General features: G+C 40.4%; 1 protein-coding gene across 1 annotated transcript in view; it reads left to right on the top strand.

Moving 5' to 3' along the window:
• The window catches only part of STAC (SH3 and cysteine rich domain), a 381,506-nt gene that overhangs the window by 335,693 nt on the left and 21,002 nt on the right, over nt 1–24,811 (top strand). The window contains exon 8 of the mRNA XM_082259518.1: nt 18,728–18,810. Within this exon, the coding sequence (XP_082115644.1) occupies nt 18,728–18,810 (83 nt within the window). The remainder of the gene's footprint in view (nt 1–18,727; nt 18,811–24,811) is intronic.

Genomic DNA, 24,811 nt, shown 5'->3' with positions numbered 1-24,811 from the left:
GGTGAACCGGCTCTTACAGGTTACCTGTTTAGAGTTACAGAGGAGGTCTAGTGCTAGAATTATTGCTCTCACTTTAACATTTGCGGCGATACCACACATGTGTGATGCAAATACCATTAACATATGAATGCGTGACCACCTATGCATTCTCTTCTTATTTATTTTACTTTTTATTTTTACACTGTGCCTTTAATTTTTTTTAGCACTTGTATTCCTATTACAAGGAATGTAAACATCCCTTCTAAAAGAAATAAAGATGACATGTAATCTTTATGGAGAGATCTGGGATCAAAAAGACCCCCAAATCTCTTCTCTAGCTTTAAAAGCAAAAGATAAACCAAAATAATAAATTTACTTGCAGCCTGGACTGGAAGTGACGTCAATCTGGTCCTCCAAGACCATATCTACTCTTTGATCGCCTATGGGAGCAGCTGGCCGCACCGTTGGATCATTTCTTGGGTAAACTGGTGGAAACAGTAAGCCCAAGAAACACCTTGAGCAGGGGAAGGGGGGGCATACCCTTCCACTGCTTCGGAAACCATTCCAGCGCCTCATGAGCCACTCGGAACAGTTTCATGAGAAAGCTGGCCGTCAGCTGCAAAAAAGGATACTGAGGTAATGGTGGATTTCTTCAGCCATAATCCTGGTAAACCACTTGCAAACTGTAACTTATATATACCTACTGCAGTCGGCAAGTGGTTAAAGTACATTTTATTACAATCCTGGGCAATTCAAACTAGACATTTGACAGAAAAAAAAATATTTAAACAAAAGTTACCTTTGCTAAAAGCCAAAAGGCAAAACAATCATTTGATCTGTAGATATAGGCAGCTGTTTTTTTTACTTTCTGTTTTTTTTTCTTCAGACACTGGGAGCATAGCTAGGCCTCACAGATGCACTCTGGGAAGGCTACATGACCAGTGCCTTCCCAGATGATCTAATTTTAAAACTGAAATATCTTTTTTACATTTTTTGTTTTTAAAAGATGAGTGTAATATTGACTGATGACAGTGCACCATGACATGATATTTATCTGTTGAACAAAATCAGCCTTCCTCTGAAATTATTGTGAAAATTCAGGGGATCATGGGGTATTTTTTTTTTCCAGAAGATACATTACAGCGCATGCACGAGATGAGGCACAAATGTCATCTGTGGCAGGCAGAAAAGATGGTGGAAGAAGTCAGTTTATTTTAAATGATGGCTCAGCGAGTAGTGCTAACTTTATTTTTATTAAATACTTCACTTGTATGTAATTTATTTATTAGGTGGGGGAGGGGCAATTTACTTGTAATTGTAATTGACCAGTATTAGAAAATAAATAAAAAAATAAATAACAGATGTAAAAAAAAAAACTTTTTTAGACATTTGTTAGTATAATTAAAATAAAGAATAGGGATTTATTTAAAACATTGTGCAAAATAAAAGCCTTATATGTCCTATAAAAAATCTTTAGGTATACAAATTACTCAAGAGTTTTCTTTAAGTTACCCAATGCATGCTGACTTTTAACTGAGTACTGGGCATCTAGGCATCAATGAACTCATGAAAGGGATTAAGGCTCAACAGGAAGGATTGTGGGTTGGACCGAGCTCTAACTTTACAAGAAAAGTCAAGGTTTTCCTTTAATGTCAGTTAAAAGCCTACAAATCCAAACTGATGGATGATTTTGACATACAGGGGTTTATTTGCTACAGGCAATTTCACTGTGCACTACAAATGCATTGCAAGTACACTTGGAAGTACACTCGCTGAAGATCTGAGAGGAACATGCAAGGAATATAAAAAACAGCATTTTTGCTGGCACATGAATGGATGATAGAAATCAGCAGAGCTTCCTCTCATTTCAGATCTTCCCCTCAGATCTACAGTGACTGCCCTTCCAAGTGCACTTGCAGTGCATTTGTAGTGCATAGTGGCTTGCCTTTAGTAAATCAACCCTACAGTTGCTACTGAAATTAACAGCTTTTTTTTTCAATAAAGGCCCAGTATGACTTATCCGTGTTTACTTTGTGATAGCTATACCTTACTTGGTGAGATTCTATAAACCCTAAGCAAAGTTAAAGCAAACATTACTCATAGAATCAAAGGAGAGTTAAGGTCTCTATTGAGATTGGGGTTTTGTGCATATAGGTCACAAAAATAAAAACATTTTTTTAATCACACACATACAGCTTTGATTTTGCATGTGTCTTCCTGTGGTGAAAATGATGTGTTAATAATTGATTGAGTTTGTAAAGCGGTAGTAAACTCAGAAATCTAACTCCAAATCTGCAATATGCAACTTCATGTTGCTCTTTATAATCATTTGTGCCGCACACATTATGCAAATAAAACGTTCTTACTTAAAATAAACTTTTTCTGAACGGTCCAGCTAGTATGTTGCTGCCGCCATTATAAGTCCTGTCTTCTGTGTCCCAACAGTAATGTATTTCCACCCTCTCTATGTCTCCATGGCCATAATCTCATGCATGCTTATCTGTCTTTGATTCTGCTCGCCGTCTCTCCGTCTCTGCATCTCTTCGTCTCCACAAGCCTTGTGATGTATAAAGTCACATGGGGTTAAGGCTCAGCATCTGAATGGGGAATGGGGAAGGAGTATTGTGGGGTCTCGGGGCTGACGTCCACCTACGGAAGTGAGGCAGCCACTGGCACATACACAGCATTTTTCCAGCACAAAAAGCTTGCCGGAGAAATAGGACTAAAAGCGCATGCGCCAGTGACATCATTGAAATTAAATCTACAGAAAGCAAGCAGGTAAGAAGACATAAGCACAGAGCACAAAGTACTATAGGCTGCATTGATTAATTTAAAAGAAACCTGTTAGACTAGGTTTACAACCACTTTAACTGTTGGCCAACTTAACCACTACCCATCCGCGCTACAGCCTATATACGGCTGCAGCGCGGACTCGAATTTTCGGGAGGCCGTTTTTAAACGGCCTCCCAGTGACACGCCCCCAGCGCGCTCCCGCGAGCGCGCTGCGGGGAAAATCTGTGTCGGCCGTGTCCCTTGGACACGCCCGACCACAGATCGTGGTGAATGGCCAATCACAGCGGCCATTCACCACGTGATCGGGCCGTCCAATGAGCGATGATCTCATTTGTAAACATATGAGATCATCTCTCATCGCCGGCGCTCCTTCCTCACACGGAGCCTGCAGTGTGAGGAAGGAGGGGGAGCCTCACAGCGCCGGGGACACAGGAGAATGTAATCAGGGCACCGATCACCAGTGCCCTGATTACACAAGGTAAAAACACACACACAGTGCCCCCCCATCAGTGCCCACAGTGCCCGCCATCAGTGCCCCCCATCAATGCCCACAATCAGTGCCCATAGTGCTGCTAGTCAGTGCCCATCAGTGCCTGCTCATCTAGGCTCTGACTGGCAGCACTATGGGCACTGAGTGTGGGCACTGATGGTGCTGCCCATCAGTGCCACCCGTCAGTGTCCAGTGCCATCCGCCAGTGCCCATCAGTGCCGCCTATCAGTGCCCATCAGTGCCGCCCGTCAGTGCCGCCTCTCAGTGCCCAGCAGTGCCACCTGTCAGTGCCCAGCAGTGCCACCTCTCAGTGCCCAGCAGTGCCGCCTATCAGTGCCCAGCAGTGCCGCCTATTAGTGCTCATCAGTGCCGACTCTCAGTGCCGCCTATCAGTGCCGCCTATCAGTGCGGCATATTAGTACCTCCTCATCAGTGCCCATAAGTGCCACCTCATCAGTGCCCATAAGTGCCACCTCATCAGTGCCCATCAGTGCAGCCTATCAGTGCCCATCAGTGCCGCCTCATCAGCGCACATCAGTGAAGGAGAAAAATGTATTATCAAAATTTACTCGCAGAAAATACCACCAAAAGAAAGCTCTATTTGTGTGAAAAAAAATGATAAAAATTTCAAATGGGTACAGTGTAGCATGACCGCGCAATTGTCATTCAAAGTGTGACAGCGCTGAAAGCTGAAAATTGGCCTGGATGGGAAGGGTGTTTAAGTGCACAGAAGGCAAGTAGTTAAGAGATCATACACACAGGGGTTGATTTACTAAAACTAGAAAGTACAAAACCTGGTACAACTCTGCAGAGAAACCAATTAGTCTTCAGACTCTTTTGTCAAGTTAAATTTATCAAGATGAAGTTAGAAGCTGATTGGCAACCATGCCCAGCGGTACTAGATTTTGCACTCTTCAGTTTTTCGTTAATCAATCCAACAATCATCCAAGGATAGCACTCCATAGCAGCAAGGATACCATCAAATATATCACATAAATGGCCTAAGGCAGTACAAATGGTCAGTTGATAATAAGTACAGGCAATACAAAGGGGGCAGTTGATGGTGGGGAGAGACAATGCAGTGGGGGCAGGTGATGGGGGGGGTTAGGCTGTACAGAGGGGACAGTTGATAGTGGAGACAGGTAGTACAGGGGGAACAGTTAATGGTGGGGGCAGGCAGAAAAAAGGGTGCAGGTGATGTTTGGGACAGGCAGTATGATGGGGGCAGTTGATGTTCGGGATAGGCAGCTAAGAAGAGGCATTTGATGGTAGGCCTAAGCTGAATATTTAAGTTGACAGCCATAGAACATTAAAGTATTGTCTGCAAAGCAGTCACTTTCTGAGCAGGAAATCAAAGCATGATTAACTCTGACATCCTTTCAGGGACTTAGACACAAAAACATGGAAACAAGTCACTGTCAATTAAACAGTAAATAGTTATGATGAGTGTGGACATGACATTTTACAATAGAAGATTATTTGTACTAAATTTACCATCTATCTTTTGGAGCACATATTTAAAAGTAACCTGAAATAAACTGGAAACTAATTTGCACTGTCATAGTTATTGTAAATCAAATTGACTTGCCCCAAAACAGCTCTAGTACATCCTACAGGGACACTAGTACAGTTGCAGGTTTAAGGCAACTTGCATCATGTTACTCAAAGGAATTGTGTATATTTAATATTGCCCTTTGAGTCTTTTTAAAGTCTTGTTTTTTGTTTTTTTTGTTTTTTTTTTGTTGGGGGGGGTTGCATTGGTATATGTCTCAATTTTTCAAATTGGCCTGAAAAAAGGAAATATTCAGCTTCCAAAGACATCAATGAGATTCAGACTTTGCAGATTTTATGCTGGGTTAGACAAATGACCACAAATCATACAACTATAACTATGTAGCTATGTAACTATTTGCAATTTAAAATTATGAAGTAGAGTTGAGCGGACACCTGGATGTCCGTGTTCGGGGGGTTTGGCCGAACTTGAAAAAAAAGTCCGGGTCCGTGTCCCGGACTTTTTCCGAACTTTACCCGGACACCGAACCCCATTGAAGTCAATGGGGACCCGAACTTTCAGGCACTAAAATGGCTCTAAAACACCAATGGAAAGGGCTAGAGTGCTGCAAATGGCAGCAAAATGTAGTTAAGAGCATGGCAATTGCTCTTTAAAAAAATCCCCTTTAAATTTGTCATTTTTAAATAGCAGATTAGAACAGCAATCTGTAGTAAAATATAGCTGAACGCTGCACACAACAGACTGATAAAAATAGATTTTTTTTCTCCCTCCTCCTCCTCCTCCTCCTCAGTGGGCTCAAGTGAGGGCAAAAAGATTGTTCACTGCACCACCCCCCACACAGCAAAATCGATGTAGACTGTCCCTGCCTAATCTCTCCAGCCTGTCCCTAAAATGCTCAAAAAGATAGTTCACTGCACCACCCCCCACACAGCAAAATCGATGTAGACTGTCCCTGCCTAATCTCTCCAGCCTGTCCCTAAAATGCTCAAATAACTGTCCCTGCCTACACTCCGACCTGTCCCTGCATTCTTTTCAGGCACAATTTTTCACTGTCTGTCCCTAATCAGCAGCAGCCAGCACGTATGATGTGTGCTCTCTCCCTAAACTACAGCAGAATGACGCGCCGCGCTGTGGCTCTCGAACTTATAAAGACATGGGTCACATGCTTCAGATGGCCAATCACAGCTACTAATACATTAGTAGGCATGGCTGTGATGGCGCATACCAGTTAAACGCTTGTTGATTGGCTGTTGAAAGCCCGCCATTAAAAGCGCGCCATTACATACAAAACAGGAAATACATTTACCGAATTTTAAACCCAAACATACAGTAAAGTTTTCGGGTCCGTGTTCGGGTAACAAAAATCCAATTATTCGGTACGAACCCGAATATTACAGTCCGTGTTCGCTCAACACTATTATGAAGCACAAAATAATAAACAATGCAAAACTAATTAATATAACAATATTATAAATATATGCTGCAAACTCCATAAAGATACCAAATCAAAGTAAAATAGAAATAATTAAATTATTTCACAAAAATGCACGCCCCTAAACCTCAACCTGCAAAAGTGCTTTGTATAGAATTATTTTGATTTAAATACTTCCAAAGCTATTCAAATAACAAAAGGCTAAGTTGGATATAAATCGACAGACATAGTACATTAAAGTATTGTCTGCAGTGCAGTCACTTTCTGAGCAGGAAATCAAAGCATGATTAACTCTGACATCCTTTCAGGGACTTAGACACAAAAACACGGAAAAAAGTCACTTTTAATTAAACAGTGAATAGTTATGATGAGTGTGGACATGGCATTTTTCAATGCAATACGAAAGCGGGCTCTTATATCAACAACACGTGGTGGAACATGTTACTATTTGTACAGAATTTACCATTTATCTTTTGCAGCGCATATTTCACAATAATATGAAAAGGAATTTGCATTGACATAGTGATAGTAAATCAAATTTACTGGCCCCAAAATAGGTCACAGTATGGTATTGGTTAAAGAGGTCGCCAGAGGAGGGTATCTTTTGGAAAAAAAAGTTTGAAGAAACAGCACAGGTATTCATTTGGTCTACACAGTAGACTTCAGAAATTCACATCAATTTTCACATCAGGAAAAACTTGCCAGGGGTCTAAAATTCGTCATAAAACTTATAGCATGTTATTTTCATTATCACAATAGTATTCACATAAGTTTACTATAAAAAAAAAAAAAATGCTCATGCTAGGTAACCATAGGGTTCAGAGACCCTATTTTTGGATATGCAAGCAGAGCTGCAAACACCTTAACAGGTCAGGCTCCTGGGACCACTGAGACTCTATCCTGAGGTATACCAGCTTTTGCTACAAAGATGTCCTGCTATTGAAAGACTCATACCAGCAGCTAGGCCGTTGAGCATTAAAACCATTTTGGGGACCATATTAAAGCCAAGACTGACTTGGTTTCTTGTATATAGTATGTGTGCCAGACTTCTAAAAGGTAACTGGCTGTTCCAGTTTTTGAGTTGAACCTTTTCAAGAAAGAGGCTAGAGGCATCTCCTTTATATATATAAAGAGTTGTCATTGAGAGAAATCCCCCACCATACACGCATACACACTGTGCAGTTAATTCACTCAAAAACAAATATGCTGTTCTTAGTAAATGTGGTGAAGATTTACTTTGCAACGAATACCCAATGAGGTACAAGAAAAAAAATGTTTAATTTTTAATGGATGTGACTGGATGATAAGAGCCAGCAGGGCCTCACTTCATTCACTAAGCTAAGTTAGATCTTAGTCCCACACATTATATATTTTAGTGTTTGTAGTCTACCCTAACCAATTGTACATTTTACTGGGAATGAATAATAGGAAAAACATACCTTTTACTATTTTTTTAAGTAATTTGAGCTCTCCATAAATATACCCCAAAAGATAGTCAACAAATAATGCTGGTTAAAGTTACAATATATTACATTAATGTGACTTTTAAGGTAGCAAAATGTTAAAGCTCAAAGTGAAGGCATGCATTTTACATTAGGAGAGCTTCAATGATGAAGGCACCAATGAGCACAACGGCAAATGTTTAACAGGTTTTCGAATGCTAAAAAATTGAATGACACTGTGTTCACTTACAGTATGTGAGCATTTAACCCTTTTGCAGCGTTATGTACAATTCTACTTCCTCCTCTCCTCTTCCCTTCTCTGTTGGGGTCCCCCAAGGCTCGGTTTTACAACCCCCTATTTTCAATCTACACCTCCTCTCTGGGTCAGTTGATAGCCTCCCACGGCTTCCAATACCATCTCTACGCTGACGAAACCCAAATCTATCTATCCACCCCTCAGCTCTCTCCCTCAGTCTCCTCACGTATCACTAATTTACTACCAGATATATTGATGTCTCACCACTTCCTCATACTCAATCCATTCAAAACCGAGCTTATAATTTTTCCTCTACCACGTGCCCCTTCCCCTGATTTCTCTGTCAATATCGATGACATTACTATCAGCCCATCCCTGCATGCCAAGGTCTTAGGTGTTGTCCTGGACTCTGAACTCTCCTTCAAACCCCACATCCAATCGCTGTCCAAATCTTGCCGCCTCAGCCTCCACAACATCTCCAAAATTTGCCCCTTTCTAACCAAAGACACAACAAAGCTCTTAGTTCACTCCCTGGTCATCTCGTGCCTCGACTACTGCAATTCCCTTCTCGTTGGCATACCTCTACACAGGCTATCCCCCCTTCAATCCATCATGAATGCTGCCGCCAGACTCATCCACCTTACCAATCGCTCAGTGTCCGCTGCTCCTCTCTGTCAAGCCCTCCACTGGCTTCCGCTCACCCAACAAATTAAATTCAAAATACTTACAACATCTTACAAAGCAATCCACAGCTTAGCCCCTAGCTACATCACTAGCCTAGTCTCAAAATACCAACCTAATCGCGCTCTTCGTTCCTCTCAAAACCTCCTGCTCTCTAGCTCCCTCGTCACCTCCTCCCATGCCCGCCTCCAGGACTTTTCCAGAGCCTCTCCAATCCTATGGAACTCCTTACCCTTATCTGTCCGCTTATCTCCTACTCTATTAGCTTTTAGGCGATCTCTGAAAACCCTCCTTTTCAGATAAGCCTATCCTACCCACACCTAACAAATATACCTCCATTTTCTCCATCAGACCATCCCCCACGGTTATTGCCTTTTGTTTCACTTGACCCTCCCTTCTAGATTGTAAGCTCTAACGAGCAGGGCCCTCTATTTCCTCCTGTTTTGAATTGTATTGTAACTGTATTGTCTTCCCTCACATTCTAAAGCGCTGCACAAACTGTTGGTGCTATATAAATCCTGTATAACGATAATAACAATAATAATAATAATAATAATAAACATAGGTGTCATCCAGATCATCCGACACCCTTGTTGCAACCTAGGAAATAACCTAGGGAGGGAATGAGGGAATATTTTTAGTTTATATATATATATATATATATATATATATATATAGTGCTCAGCTCAGCATATATGAGTACACCCCAACTGATTTGTAAGAAACCTTTACTTCCCTTTCAGAATCAACATTTTCTATGAGACACTATACTACAAAAGATTGCAACCAGGATTTGTTAACTTGCACACACAAAAAAAGTATTTTTTCCAGCAAATTAATTCACAACCATGTTGCAAAAATAATACACCCCAATGAAAGTCTTAGGAGCAAAGCTAAATTGTAGACAATGAAATCCTATATAACAAAATATCAACAACAGATGAGTCCAATTATTCATTAAACAGGTGTCCAGCAGATACAGTTGATTATAAAAGGGAGTTACTTAATAAAGAAAACCCCTTCCTATTTCATGCTGTCAGTAATGGCCCCACATGGAATAGAAATGGCACAAGGCCTAAGAAAGAAAACCATTTCTTTACACAAGAATGGTGAAGGCTACAAGAAGTTCAGCAAAGCTTTACTTAGTCAGAATATTGTAGCCAAAGTGAAAAAAATGTAACAAAGATGGAACTGCAACCACTCCACAGAGACGTCCAGGCTATCCACGGGAGTTGACACCTCAACAGGAGCATCTTCTGATGAGAAGGTTTGAGGAAAATCACCATGCAAGTTCACTGCAGTTAGCTAAAGAAGTAGAAAGCCAAACTGGGGTGATTATTTCCCATCACACAATACAGCGTACACTGCAGTGGAATGGCATGCATGGGTGTCATCCACGAAGGTAGCCTCTTCCAAAGCCCATGCACAAAAAAGCCCATCTAGAATTTGCCAGGGACCATACTGAAAAAGAAGACTATTGTAACTCTGTACTCTTGGGAGATGAGACCAAGATACATGCTTTTGGAACTGATGGCTGCAAAACTGTATGGCGTCGCAAAGGTGAGGACTCAGGAGTACAAAGAAAATGCAGAATGCCTACAGTGAAACATGAATTAAAAAAAATATATGTCAACGCAGAGTGGTACTGCAGACATAACTTGATAAACTATGCCTCATCCTCAATGATATAGTCTTTGTGAATGTGAAAGGAAACTGGACTTTATTGGCACTACAAACTAAGGTATCATTAAACATGAAATTATTTTATTAGTATTTACAGAAAGATTAAAAATGTTACATCGGTACCATCTCACAATTTCTTAGTAAACAACTGATGTCATCATCAGCCCTCATAGATGGGTTAGGGCCCCCAAGTATGCATGACAATGAGGACTATGAAAAGCAGGTCCCTGTTTCCCAAAATACCCAATGGTAGTTGCTTAGAGGGGTGATGATGTCCAGTTCATAGTGCTGCTCAACATGTTTTGCGACAAACGCGCTTCTTCAGGAGCTTATGGGTTAAAATGTATTGTCTCTAAACAAGGTAATATAAAATAATCAAGGTCACAAAAATGTATAAACAAAAGAAAAGCATCACATAAGTCTAACTAACAAAAACACAGCGCTTGCAAATTAGATATTTGAAAAATACATAAATACTTGAAATGCATATAATAAAAAGCAAAACAACAAAAATGTAATACTGTTGTGCAAAATAATGTAAAAAATACAATCGGACAGGAGGAACAGGCCAGCCCCCCCAGGATAAATATGTGGATGCACCTAATAGAAAAATAGCACAGGTCAATGTAGGGAGGATTTGGTAGAAATTGGAACTATATGGTACAAAATTATTGGAATCAGAAATTACTTACTTTATATTAAAGGCATCTCCACCTAAAGATAAAGAGGCAGATATCCAATTATCTGCAAAGGCATGGGTATAGTATTCTAGGACAATAATGAAAATAATGAGTACACCATATGGGGAATATATTCTGCTTGTAAACATCCACAATAAAAGTGTTAAGCATATTAGAGCAGAATATGGATAACTAATGTCCTTACATTATAGTTAACAGAGTAGCTTGTATTTAACACTGGGTACAAAGTATGTTTATGTAGGCATTGATCCTATGAGTAGTATCCAGGAAGCCTTAGTCTATGTATGAAAAAAGGGGTACCTTCCAAGTAAGCCTATTAACTGTGCTGTAATAGCCCAGAAAAGGATCTTTGTTTTGTAGGCATCTAGAGAATATATGTTCAGAGGTAATAAGTTCCCAGAGATAGATGACAAACCACCAGAGTATAAAGCATATGGATAGCTGTTTCACATATAAGGGTACTTACCCAAAAATGTGTCCATACAGAGTGTGCCTCCTCCTCCCTAACAAGGCCTGGAGTGCGTCAGTTAGTAAGATATATGTCAAAATAATGAATTAAATAGATTATAAAATTAGGAACTTATCTTAGGATATAGTTGCCCTAAATATTTCAAAGAAAGGGTTCATATGAGCAGACTTCATTTAAGCCTGGTGGATGCATAGCATTTAATCTCTATATCCATATTTTCTCTGTGGAGGAATTTCTTATCCGGATTTCCACCTCTGGGATCTTTGGGAATCTTTTCTAGTATAATTAAGGATACATAGAGGTGTCAAAATTGTGGTAGAGATCTAGATGCTGGCTGACTGGGGTAATCATTTTGCTGTAAGAGGCATAATACACATGATCATTAAGCCTTTTTATGAAGAGTCTAATCTTCTTTCCGACGTAAAATGATCCACAGCGGCACAACATCAGATACACTATCCCTTGAGTATTGCAGTGTGCATAAAATGGGGTCTAAAAATGTCACTATTAGGTAAATGGAACTGAGTACCCTGGTTGACCCAAGCACACAGATCACAGTTGCCACATCTGAAAACTCCAGGAGATAATTTGACTTAGGGTTGATGAGGTACATAGTGACTAGTTGTCAATTGGTCTCGAATTGAAGAGGCTTTCCAGAATACCATTTCCGTGTAATTTCGAACATATTTAGATATGCAAGTATCCTGTAATAAAATATGCCAGTGTCTATTGAAAATATTACGTAGTTCCTGGTGCTAAGTGTAACATGGTGGTGGCAGTGTCCTCCTGTGGTTCTGCATGAGTTCTGCTGGTGGAACTGCATTTCATTGATGGAATCATGAATTCACAGATGTACTGCTCTATACTGCAGAAGAAGATGCTATCACCACTCGGTTCCCTTGTCGTTGTGCACTTTTCCAGTATGACAATGATCAAAAAAAAAAAAACATCTAAGGCCACTGTTGCATTTCTGAAGAAGAACAGGGTGAAAGTGATTCAGTGGCCAAGTAGGTCTCCTGATCTAAACTCAATTGAACACCTATGGAGAATTCCGAAGAGACAAGTTGAGCATTACTCTCCATCCAGCATCCAGGCTCTAAAAGAGGTCGTTCTTGAAGAATGGAAAAAGATAAATGTTGCAATATGTCGCCAATGTGTTCATTCCATGCCTAGAAGATGTGGTGCTGTCCTTACAAATCATGGAGGTCTTACAAAGTACTAGATGCAGTCGTTTTTGTTGTAGGGTTTATTCATTTTTGCATCAACTAATTTGAGTAAAACTGAAGATTTTGTAATCTAAGTGAATATATTAACCTTACTTTCATGTAATGAGCTAAACAAATGTTCTATAAAACTCAGTTTTGTCAACGTTTTGGAAGTAGTTTTTTTGTTCATTGAGATAATAAATAAAATCTTACTATTCAAAAGGTATGTACTCAATTATGCTGAGCATTTATATATACGTACAGTATATTTGTATATCTGGTTAGTAAAGATCCAGACCCCCCCTGCATCTTTGCAGCAACAGATCACTTCCTAGCCAGCAATAGATCACTACTGAAGGAAGATGCTGGAAGGTGCAGCAACAGCTCTGCCCAATGGTCTGTGCTTATAGGGAGTTCTGTGACCTCACTTGTGACATTTCTACACTCATGATGAAAAGATAACAGGGAAGTATTGTGTATTAGTGATCCAGTCACAAATTTTCTTTTTTCCTCAGCCTATGTTCTACATTTGTTTCTCTAAGCTCATTGAGAACTGCACCTCACAGAAACAAGAGCCATAAAAGCAACATTATATACACATAAAATGAGTGTGCATCCACACAAATAAAAGTCCACAAACATTAAGTGCAAACATCAGTGATGTGCAAATGTTCTAAAAAAAAACAGTGAAGTCCAGGAACAAGTGAAAACATTCAACTATCCAAGGACTCCATGAATGTATCTTGAAGAGATGACCAAGACACTTGTGCCCTTCACCACAAATAAGGTTGCCCTTCAAAGATAAAAGATCTCCACCACAGTGGTCAGCCAGGCATATAATTACCAGACTTCTAGACATTCATCAATGATAATAGCAGGACGCCAACTTCAGGTTTTAGTCATTCCAAGAATCAGCATGTCATGTCAGGCCACATGCGCACTAATGGAGGAGAAGAGAGCTTTACTTTCTTTTACCTCTGTAAGTACCTGTCTACTGTTTTAAATAAATTGTTTTGCAGTTTTACACTATGTGTGGCCTCTGTTCTCCTCCATTAGTGCAGATGCGGCCTGATCTGATATGCTGATCCTTGGAATCACTGAAACCGGAAGTTGGTGTCCTGCTATTGCCATTGAAGAATGTCTGGAGGTCTATTATTTATACGTATGCCTGTCTGAGCTCTGTGGTGGAGATCTTTTACATTTGGTAAGAGGCCAACCATATTTGTGGTAAAGTAATGAGTGTCTTGGTCATCTCTTCAAGATACATTCACGGAGTCGGTGGATAGATGAATGTTTTCACTTGTCCCTGGACCTTACTGCTTTTAAGAAGATTTGCACATTCTGATGTTTTCACTTGATGTTTGTGGAAAATTTATTCTAACAATAGTCCATCCAGTTCAACCTGTTTAGGCGCACATGGCCGTAATCATCTCTCATACCCCATAATTTTCTGATCCTTGAGTTGTACGTCCAAAAGTCTTTTGAAAGTAGCCATACTGCCCACAGAAACTACCTCTTGTGGTAGAGAATTCCACAATCTTGTAGCCCTAACAGTAAACAACCCCCTGCGTTGCCTGAGGTTAAAACACTTCTCCTCTAATCGCATTGTATGTCCTCGAGTCCTCATGCAATCCTTGCGACTGAATAGCTTTTTTCTATGCTAAGATCACCATTGAGGTATTTATAAATTGCTATCATGTCCCCTCTCAGGCGTCTCTTCTCCAAGGAGAATAAATCAAGCGATTGCAGACGCTCTTCATAATTAGGGTCCTCCAATCCCCTAATTAGTTTAGTTGCCCTTCTCTGGACTCTCTCCAGCTCCAACACATCCCTCCTGAGAACTGGTGGTAAGAACTGGATAGAATACTCGAGATGCGGTCGGACCAGAGTTTTATAAAGTGGTAGGATTATAGTTTTATTTCTGGAATACATCCCTTTCTTTATGCATGCTAATATTCTGCCGGCTTTGGCAGCTGCCGCTTGACATTGCATGCTATTACGTAGTCTATCCTCTACCAAGACTCCCAGATCTTTCTCCATTTTTGATTCCCCCAAAGGTTCCCCCTCTAAAGTGTATTGTGCGTCCCCAAGTGCAAAACCTTACACTTCTCCACATTAAACCTCATTTGCCATGTTGTTGCCCACTCTGTTATTTTGTTCAGGTCATTCTGTAGGATATCTGCCTCATGCTGTGCAGTTATTGCCCTGCCCAATTTTGTGTCATCTGCAAAAACTGATACAGATTTAATGATCCCATCCTCAATGCTGTTTATGGATAAAATGAACAAGGTTGGTCCCAGGACTGAGCCTTGGGGAACCCCACTTACCACCCCAGACCAGTCTGAGTATGCGCTATTTATTACCACCCTTTGGACACGCCCTTTTAGCCAGTTCCGTATCCAAGAGCAAACCTTGTGGTCGATGCCTGCAGACCTTATTTTATAAAATAAGCGCTTGTGGGGAACTGTATCAAACGCCTTAGCGAAATCCAGGTACACCACATCCACTGGTCTCCCTCTATCTAGCTCACAGCTCACCTCCTCGTAGAATGTTAAGAGATTGGTTTGAAAAGAATGCCCATTTGTAAACCCGTGCTGATTACTGCTGATGATGTTGTTGTCTTTAGCAAACTCTACAATATAGTCCCTTATCATCCCCTCCAGAAGTTTACATACTATCAATGTCAGACTGACCGACCTATAATGTCCTGGGACATGCCTCTGCCCTTTTTTGAATAACAGTATCACATTAGCTTTCCTCCAAACCCCTGGTACATTTCCTGTCATAATACTATCAGCAAAGATCAGGAACAGTGGTCTAGATATAGTTTTACTAAGTTTTTTGAGTACTCTCGGATGTACTCCATCCGGGCCTGGTGATTTATTTGTGTTAATTTTATCCAGCCTTTCCCTGATTTCACCCTCTGTTAGCCATAGCGGCAAGTCCTGTGAATAGTCCTGTGAATTACTGCTAACCATACAGTCATGGTCAGTGTACCCCTCCTTTTCCTGTGTAAAGACTGAGGAGAAAAAAGCATTAAGCACGGTTGCCTTTTCAGTGTCCTCTGTAACCATCCTCCCCTCATCGTTAATTATGTGTGCAACATGCTCTGCCCTAGTTTTTTTGCTGTTGATATATTTAAAGAATTTTTTAGGGTTCTTTTTACTGTCCTCCACTATTTGTCTCTCGAAGTTGATTTTAGCCATTTTGATTTCGTATTTACTTTTCTTATTTGCCTCCTTGTATTGCTGGAAAGCCGATACTGTGCCCTCTGATTTATATTTCTTGAATGCCATTTTTTCCCCCCAATTCGTTTTTTAACATTACGGTTTAGCCAGCCAGGTTTGGCTTTGTCTCTTCCAAACTTATTTCCCATAGGAATGCACTGCGAGATGAATTTGTTTAATATGTTCCTAAAGCATTCACATTTTTCCTCCGTGGTCAGTGTTCCTAGGGTTTGGTCCCAGTTTACCCTTTCCATCATTGAACACAATTTGGGAAAGTTTGCCCTTCTGAAGTTTAGGGTTCTTATGTTCCCTTCTTGTCTTGTTATATTGTTATTTACACTAAATGTGGTCATCCTGTGATCGCTAGAGTCCAGGTTGTCCTGGACTCCTACCTCCGAGATTAGGTCTGGGTCATTAGTGATCAATAGATCCAGCACTGCATTTTCTCTAGTAGGAGAATCCACCAACTGAGACATGTAGTTGTCCTGTAAGGTTTCCATGAAGAAACGGGCCTTCTGTGAGTGTGTAGTCCCCTCTTCCCAGTAAATGTCAGGATAATTGACGTCCCCTAATATGATGACTGATCCCAGCTTTGCCGCTTTACCCAACAGTGATATAAATTCCAGCTCCACCTCCTGCCTTTGGTTGGGTGGCCTATAACAAACCCCCACAATTATTTTTCCATTTACTTCTTCCCTATGGAGTTCTACCCACACGGATTCTAACTCCGTATCCCTTCCATAATATCACTCCTCTCTAACACCCTTACATTATTCTTGACATAGAGACATACCCCTCCCCCTCTTTTTCCTACCCTGTCCTAGGATACCCTGTGAATATTGACATCCAATATTCCGATGTTTAGTGGGTGCTGCTCTGTGTACACTTTTTCACACTAAGTGCAAAATAATATTTTTGTATAACAGCAACATTATTCGAATGCCTAATGCATATGGCAGGCAACTTAGCGCAGCATTGAGAGACAGCATCTGATCACCATCAGCTAGATAGGTTCATGAATTGCATATGTTCCCTCACTTATGTGGACAGGCGATCCAGTTGTACCATTGCTGTTTTAATCCAGCTCATGTTATTTGGTTTAATAAACCAGCCACTAAGTTTTAAAAGATTAACAAGTGAAGATAGTCTTTTTTTTGTTGTTTTTTTTTCCTTTTTTTTCCCAGTCTAATCAATATAACCAGGCTTTAGGAAGCTGCTAACTTAAGTGAATTAATCATTTTACATCTAGAAAACATGTCAGCACTGATGGATTAAAATGCTTATCAGTCTCACGTCTTTCCACATTTTATTAGTAAGTTAGTGCTCTTAGGCTGTGAAGTGTCAACTCCTCCAGAATTTACAGTATCATCTCATCATGTTCCTGAACCCACTCATCTACAGAATAGCAATTCAGAGATAGATGTGGCAGAGCCTATGCTGACATACAGTATAATACAGAAGTATTTCAAAATACATTTATGATTACAATGATGACTGTATTATATTAAAACATGTAATATTATATATACAGTGGGTACAGAAATGAATCACCCTCTTTAAAATAATCCCATTGTCTTGCTTTGTAGCCTGAAATTAAGACAGACACAGTTTTTGTTTTATCCAGCTGTTTATTACTATTTACTTGTGCAACTTTTAACATTTAAGTGAAAGATATAACACAAACATGTAAGAAAAAAATAAAAAACAGAATTACTGTGCTGTAAAAAGGATCACCCCCCTTATCTCATTATTTTGTTGAACCACAGTTTGCTTTAATTACATCCTTTAGTCCGTTGGGATGTGTCTCTACTAACTTTGCACATCTAGACTTTGCAATATTTTTTCCCACTCTTCTTTTGCAGAACTGCTCAAGTTCAGTTAAATTTGATGGTGACCATTTGTGGACTGCAGTCTTTAAGTCAATCCACAGATTTTCAATGGAGTTTAAGTCTGAGCTCTGACTAAGCCATGAGGATATTAACCTTTTTCTCTGTCAACCACTGATGACGCTCCTGATGGCGTCAGTACGACGAAACTGGTTGGGTAGAGCTGGATCACGTAACGTTGCCAACCACGGATGTGGGCCATTTTGATGTTTGGAAACATTCCCCTGTGGAATATTGATGCACATGCGAGATTTTATCTTACCTTTGGGCCATATGAAGTGGAATCTGCTTAAGGGTAAAAGAGTGTAACAAGTGCATTCAACCACTGTATGTAGGGGTCCACTCTGGATGGTAAGAGTCAGTGTGTGTGTACATCTTTCGGTGGAGGACCTCTCACAAGATTTTCTATTTTGGACCCCGTACCTATTGGACTCTTTCTGTTGAATTTCATGTCAAGGACTTTCTGTTCATTTTTAGCGCTGCACCTTTGTACGTGTTTATGCTAGTATTCGCCACCATTGAATTATATCAGCTGCTTTTCAATACATTATCCAAATACTGTAAGCACAGGTCTTTTATTTTCAAATATTGCAAAGTCTAGATGTGCAAAATTAGTATGGACATAGCCCAACAGACTAAAGACTGTACTGTAATTAAAGCAAAATGTGGGCCAACAAAATACTGACATAAGGGGGGGGGGGGTGATACTTTTTCCAACTCAGTGATTCTATTTTTGGATTTTTTTTATTTTGTTCTGACATATTGGTTTTATATCATTCACTTGAATGTTATAAGTTGCACTAGTAAATGCAGCTGGATAAAACACAAACCGTGTCTGTTTTCATTTCAGGCTGCAATATAGTTGTATACTTTCTAGTAATTTGCTTTTGTCTTCTGTTTCTTGTTTTCAAAATTGACCACAAAATATATTTTTTAAAAACTTAATGTATTCCTTTTTATTTTATTGCAGGAACCTTTATTTAAGGAATCAGTAGATGCTTTTGTTGCCTTGTACAGATTTATACCACAGGAAAGTGAAGATTTAGCGATGAGGTAATTTACCTTCCCTTTCTAAAACATATGCTGAGCTGTATATTTGTCAGTCACTGTTCTTATTGTTATACAGGTCTAAGAAACAATGGTAGGAAGACATAGACATTTGGGTTTCTTAAGGAGTAATTTTCCCCTTAGACTGTGGTAATGCAGAGTCAGATTCAAGCAGATTACGGAAAAGGTTTGTGTATTTGAAAACAGACTAGGTTGCAAAGTTCTCCTTTACTAAATCAGCCCAATAAATTTGTGAATACAAACTGGAGGAAAAGAAAATTAGACAAGACAACTAAACACACCCTCTTTATTTTCTCTTCTTCCACTTTACAAATATAACAGCCAGGAAGTAGGAATGAAGATTGGATTTACCATGACCGTGGATTTTCAGCGAATCTTAAAGATCTTAGGCCTGGCAAACTTGCACAAAACACCAATTTTTTTTCAACCCTAATGCATTGCCTGACCTTTAAACCATGGGCAGAAAAATTTGAAGGGCCAATGAGCCGGTTTTGGATAAACCAGCTCCTTAATATAAAAGAGGTTTCCTAATGTTTTTTTTTTTTTTTTTTTTGTTTTTTTATTCAAAACTGTAACTTTATTGAAAATTGGTCACAGTAGAGACACATAAAAGTATACAATATACAATAGGTTGGTGAACAGAGACGTTTCTGATGAATAATCAAAAGTGTAAACTGACATAGGATGCAATAACCCAGTTATATCATAAACAGTGCAGGAGAGACATGTTAAAACCAAAAAATATCAGAGCAGAAATGTACACATCATGAACACATTGGATATTCCATATCAGCCTCAGTGTGACATATGAAGCTCAACATGAAGAGTCATAGTTAAGCGCACGTCTCCAGGGCCTGCAACCACCTATCCCATATCCTGTTGAACTTGGAGGGGCAGCCTCTCTGTTTATATATTAATCTGTGGTAGGGTATGATGTTATTTATCTCCCTCAGCCAGGCATTAAGATCAGGAGGCCGATCTCACAGCCATTGTCTAGCAATAAGTTTCCTGGCTATAAATAACGTTTCATGTAAGAAGAGCTTAGTGAATCTGTCCAGATCTGGGAAGATCCCCAAACGGCATGGCTTGGGGAGTAGTGTTAGGGGGGACCCCATGTTGTCATGGAGGAACATCATGACTTGTTTCCAGTAGCCCTGAATCTTCAAGCAGTTCCAAATTAAGTGGAAAAAGGTACCTTGGTCTGATTTACACATGGGGCGGAGAGTAGATTGGTTTCTTTTGTATTTGGCAAGCATGGGAGGTGTAAGATAGGAGCGATGGAGGATGAACAGTTGAGTGAGAAGGTCTGAGAGCCTTGGGGAGACTGTTTTACAAGCATCTAGGGCTTCACTACACTCCTCAACCTCCAAACCACCGACATTAGGAGGAGGGAAGGTGTAGCACTGCATATAATATGGAAATTAAGCTTTTAGGGTCAGTACTCTTGATTACCTCTAGGACTGGGATGGATTCAATCCGTGGGACTTCAGTAGCAAATTGTGTTTGGAAGGCATGTCGTACCTGTAGGTATCGAAAGAACATATGGTTCGGCAGCAAATATTACATTTTCAGTTTATCAAAGTTTCTTTAGGTTTTTAAGGGATTAGAGCAGTCATGGAATTAGTGTAAGTAGTTGGAGAAGATAGAAAAAGCTGACAAACTGAATAGAGAATGATTAAGGGTGGTTAGAAAACTGTGCTTTGCTTCTGATTGCAAGCTGTTTTTGCAATCATCTGTGTTGACTATTTTGTAGGCCAGGGTCCTTATTTTTGGAGTTTTTTTTTTGTTTAATAATAATGAATGGTTAACATGAGGGCAGACATCCCCTGTATGTCTGAGGTGCTCGAAACCCATACTTGTAGCTTACCGACTGTCCTTGTAGCAGCATTTTGTTTGGAGCATACCTCTGTATCTTTTGGAAGAAAGATTAAAGTTAGGTGCAAGAGCAGGATCAATCTTCTTCTATTGTTACAATACATATATGGATACGTTCCATTTAATATGGAGTTGCTGAATTATGTGCACACTGAACTTGTGATATTTTCCCTGCATTGCATAAAAAAAAGTTCTATAGAGCTTCACTCTCTGCTCTTTGAGGACACTGCTGTACTGGTCATCTCTTTTGACGCCAATTATTTCAAGTCTTAATGCTGCCCAGTTTTATACTGCTTTATCATTTTGGGTCTCTTCTTTCTTGCAGAAAAACACTTGCCTAAACTTTGTTTCTCTAATGTATTGCAGCCTAGTCCTGCTAGTTAAAACTGTACTGTCGGTTGCCCATCAATTCACTGATGTATCATCTGTGGTCTCTTAACCTCCCTGGTGGTCTGATTATGTCTGGAATTCTGTGCTAAAAGCGGTACATTGTTTTGCATGGAAATCTGTTGTTTTATATTTTAAAACTCACCTTCCCCTGCAACCCCCCGCCGTCCTCCCCCGCTGTCCTCCCACTGTCCTCTCGCTGTGTGCTCGGCCGATGCCGGCACCTGTCTTTTCCGATTCTCTTCCCTGCGAGCGTTGCAACCCAGGAGGGTGGAACCGGAAGCAATTTCAAAAATGTAAATACACCAAATGACATGATACAAAGTTGTGATCTTAATGAATTTACACTGTATCATGCAATTTCACCTCAGGATTTCACCTAGTGGCTTTTTCGACTGCCCTACTGTGCTTTTCCAGTTCTTTGTGCCTGGAAAATAGAGAATGACCATGGCGTCCAAAAAGCATTCTTTTTGCGCAAAAGCACATTTAGACAAACTGGAAAACAGCGACAGCGAAACTGAGTTACTCGAAGAACTGAGCGATAGCGATTTGTGGGAAAATTTGTCCTCAGGTACAGAAAGTGACGACAGCGACGATTCTGATGTCTCTTTCTGGCACATAGCTACATAGTTACATAGTTAGTGAGGTTGAAAAAAGACATCAGTCCATCCAGTTCAACCTATGATGTGTGTGTGTGTTTGCTGTTAATCGTACATTGTATACCCCTGTATGTTGTGGTCTTTAAGGTGCCCATCTAATAGTTTTTTGAAACTATCGATGCTCCCTGCTGATATGACTGTTTGTGGAAGAGAATTCCACATCCTTACTGCTCTGACAGTAAAGAACCCCCTACGTACTTTAAGGATAAACCGCCTTTCCTCTAGTTTTAGTGAGTGGCCATGTGTCTTATTGTATTCCCTTTCTCTGAATAGTTTGTTCCTTATGCTAGGGTCCCCAGTACAGTATTTGTACATTGATATCATATCCCCCCTTAATCGTCTCTTCTCCAGAGAGAATAAGTTCAGTGCTTGTAGTCTTTCCTCAAAGCTGATGTCCTCCATTCCCCTAATTATTTTTGTTGCCCTTCTCTGGACTCTTTCCAGTTCCAGCACATCCTTCCTGAGGACCGGTGCACAGAACTGGACATCATACTTTAGATGTGGCCGGACCAGAGTCTTGTAGATTGGGAGAATAATCTCTTTATTTCTGGAGTGAATCCACTTTTTTATACATCCCAGTATTCTGTTGGCTTTGCTTGCAATGGCTTGGCATTGCATGCAACTGCCAAGCCTGTTGTCTACCAGTACCCTCAGGTCCTTTTCCATCTTAGATTCACCCAGAGGTAGCTCCGTTGGAAATTCTGAAGAATCATTTGATATACTTCCCAAATTCCACAAGCTATGTGGAATGTTTTGATGTTTTGAGCTAAAAATTATCTTAGCAGTTTGAAACATTTTTTCCCTACTAAATTTTGGATCAGAAAGCAGCTCAGGTAAAGCTACATATACATTGTGTGGCACCTTTAATGTGCTGGAGTACAGGAAAGAGCCAGGAGAGGTGACAGTAGCTGTTAACCACTTAAGCCCCGGAAGATTTTACCCCCTTCCTGACCAGGCCCTATTTTGCGATTCGGCACTGCGTGACTTTAACGGACAATTGTGCGGTCGTGCGACACTGTACCCAAATGAAATTGATGTCCTTTTTTTCCCACAAACAGAGCTTTTGTTTTGGTGGTATTTGATCACCTATGCGATTTTTTGATCATGCGCTATAAACAAAAAAAGAGCGACAATTTTTCACATTTTTTTATATGAAATTCCCCCCAAAAAAAATGTAAAAATCAAAATTTTTTAACATTTTAGGCCAATTTGTTTTCTGCTACATATGTTTGGTAAAAAAATCACAATAAGCGTATTTTGATTGGTTTGCGCAAAAGTTTGACACTTTTGGGGGTACCAGTGACATTGCTACAGTAATCAGTGCTATACGTATGCACTGTTACTGTAAAAATGACACTGGCAGGGAAGGGGTTAACTTTATTGGAGAAGGAGGGGTTAAGTGTGTCCCTAGGGGCGTGCTTCTAACTGTAAAGGGATGTGGCTGTTTGTGTAACTACAGAGATATACGATCCTACATAGCAAGGCCGTATGATCTCTGCACTTACACAGGAGAGAATGACAGGCGGCTTTGTTTACATTAGCCGCCTGCCTTTCTCCCTTTGTAACGGACGATCGCGAGTGACCGGCAGACATCGGGTCCGCCGGTCACGCGCGCGGGGAAGTTAGTGAGCGAGCGGGGGCGGGAGCGCACATCCGGTGGCGCGCGCTCGGCCCCTAGAGCCTCGCAGGCTAGTGAGGGGCTGACTGCCGCTGTAAATAGTCGTGCGGCAGTAGGCAAGTGGTTAATGGTGGCAGTTATCTTTTTTTTTGGACCGTATGACACTTAAAAGTTTAGTCTATACAGTGGCCTCCGAAATGGCAGTCCATGAACTAGATGTGGCCCTCTGCTTACCTTTCATCTGACCCCTTCGATTACCATTCCTCCCACTGATACTAACAATGAGACAACCTTTCTTTCGCTAACACCAAATGTATAAAATTCTATATTGGCTGCGCCTTTCATAACTCAAAAAAACTAATTAAATTTTACAGTGTGTGTATACATATACAATTCAAATCAATTAAACTATATTAATCAGTGACATGATTCATTCCTTCACATGTTAAAAACAAAAGTATACAGTTCATATGTGAATAAAAGTTCATATGTAACACATTCCTCTTCCACTCAAATTATCACTTTTCTTTTAGATGTGCACCTTGTGCCAATCTTCCTTGATCCTTCACCCTTCTGAGTCTTCTATAGCATTATTATACTGTCACTCCCACCACCTTTTACCACTGTGCTCAACTTCAATATAGACCTGTTCCTAGGTTTAAAAACACCTTCCTGTGCAGGGGTATAAATACAAGCTTCTCAGCTAGATAGTTTCCTTCTTTCCTCCGCTTTCCTCAATTGGTATGCACTTTTCTGGGTAAATCTTGTATGGCCTTTTAATCTGCAATCCTCTTTCTTCCACCTGAACCTTTGCTGATGTTTTCAACCTACAGGACCATTGGCATCTTTGTAATTGGAACAGCAGCTTCTGTTGTTTTTAAAAACCGTCAGGAAAAAAAAACATATTTTCCTTGCGAGATGGCAGCTTGGAGGCCCTCTGTACACTGAACGCCCTCTGAAATCTTACTTCCTGCTTATGTGATTGGCTAGGTACTTTTCCTTGCACTGATATAAAGTCAAAATTTAGGCACCCACTGGTGGGGCATTATTCTTGTCATTAACTCCAACTAAAGGGCATCCCCTATTCCCTCCACTGGCACCCAGGATGGGATATTTCTCATACTGAGACTAGCGCTGGGTCATTATTCCTTCCACTGATACTAATTATGGGGTACTATTCCTCCCACTAAAACCAACTATGGGACACTATTCTTTCCACTGATATCAATGATGGGGTACAATTCCTCCACTGATATCAATAATGGGGCATTATTCCCTTCCACTATTACCAATGATGGGGAACTATTCCTCCCACTAACACCAATGATGGGGTACTACAGTATTCCTCCCACTGGCACCAACAATCAGGCACTATTCCTACCACTGATACAGTACCAATGATGGGGCATTATTCCTCCCACTGATATCAACAATGGGGCACTATTCC

The sequence above is a fragment of the Pelophylax lessonae genome, assembly GCF_965119305.1.
Source record: "Pelophylax lessonae genome assembly, chromosome: 5".
Taxonomy (NCBI): Eukaryota; Metazoa; Chordata; class Amphibia; order Anura; family Ranidae; genus Pelophylax; species Pelophylax lessonae.
The sequence above is the reverse complement of the archived record's forward strand: the minus strand, read 5'-3'. Positions and strand labels throughout refer to the sequence as shown.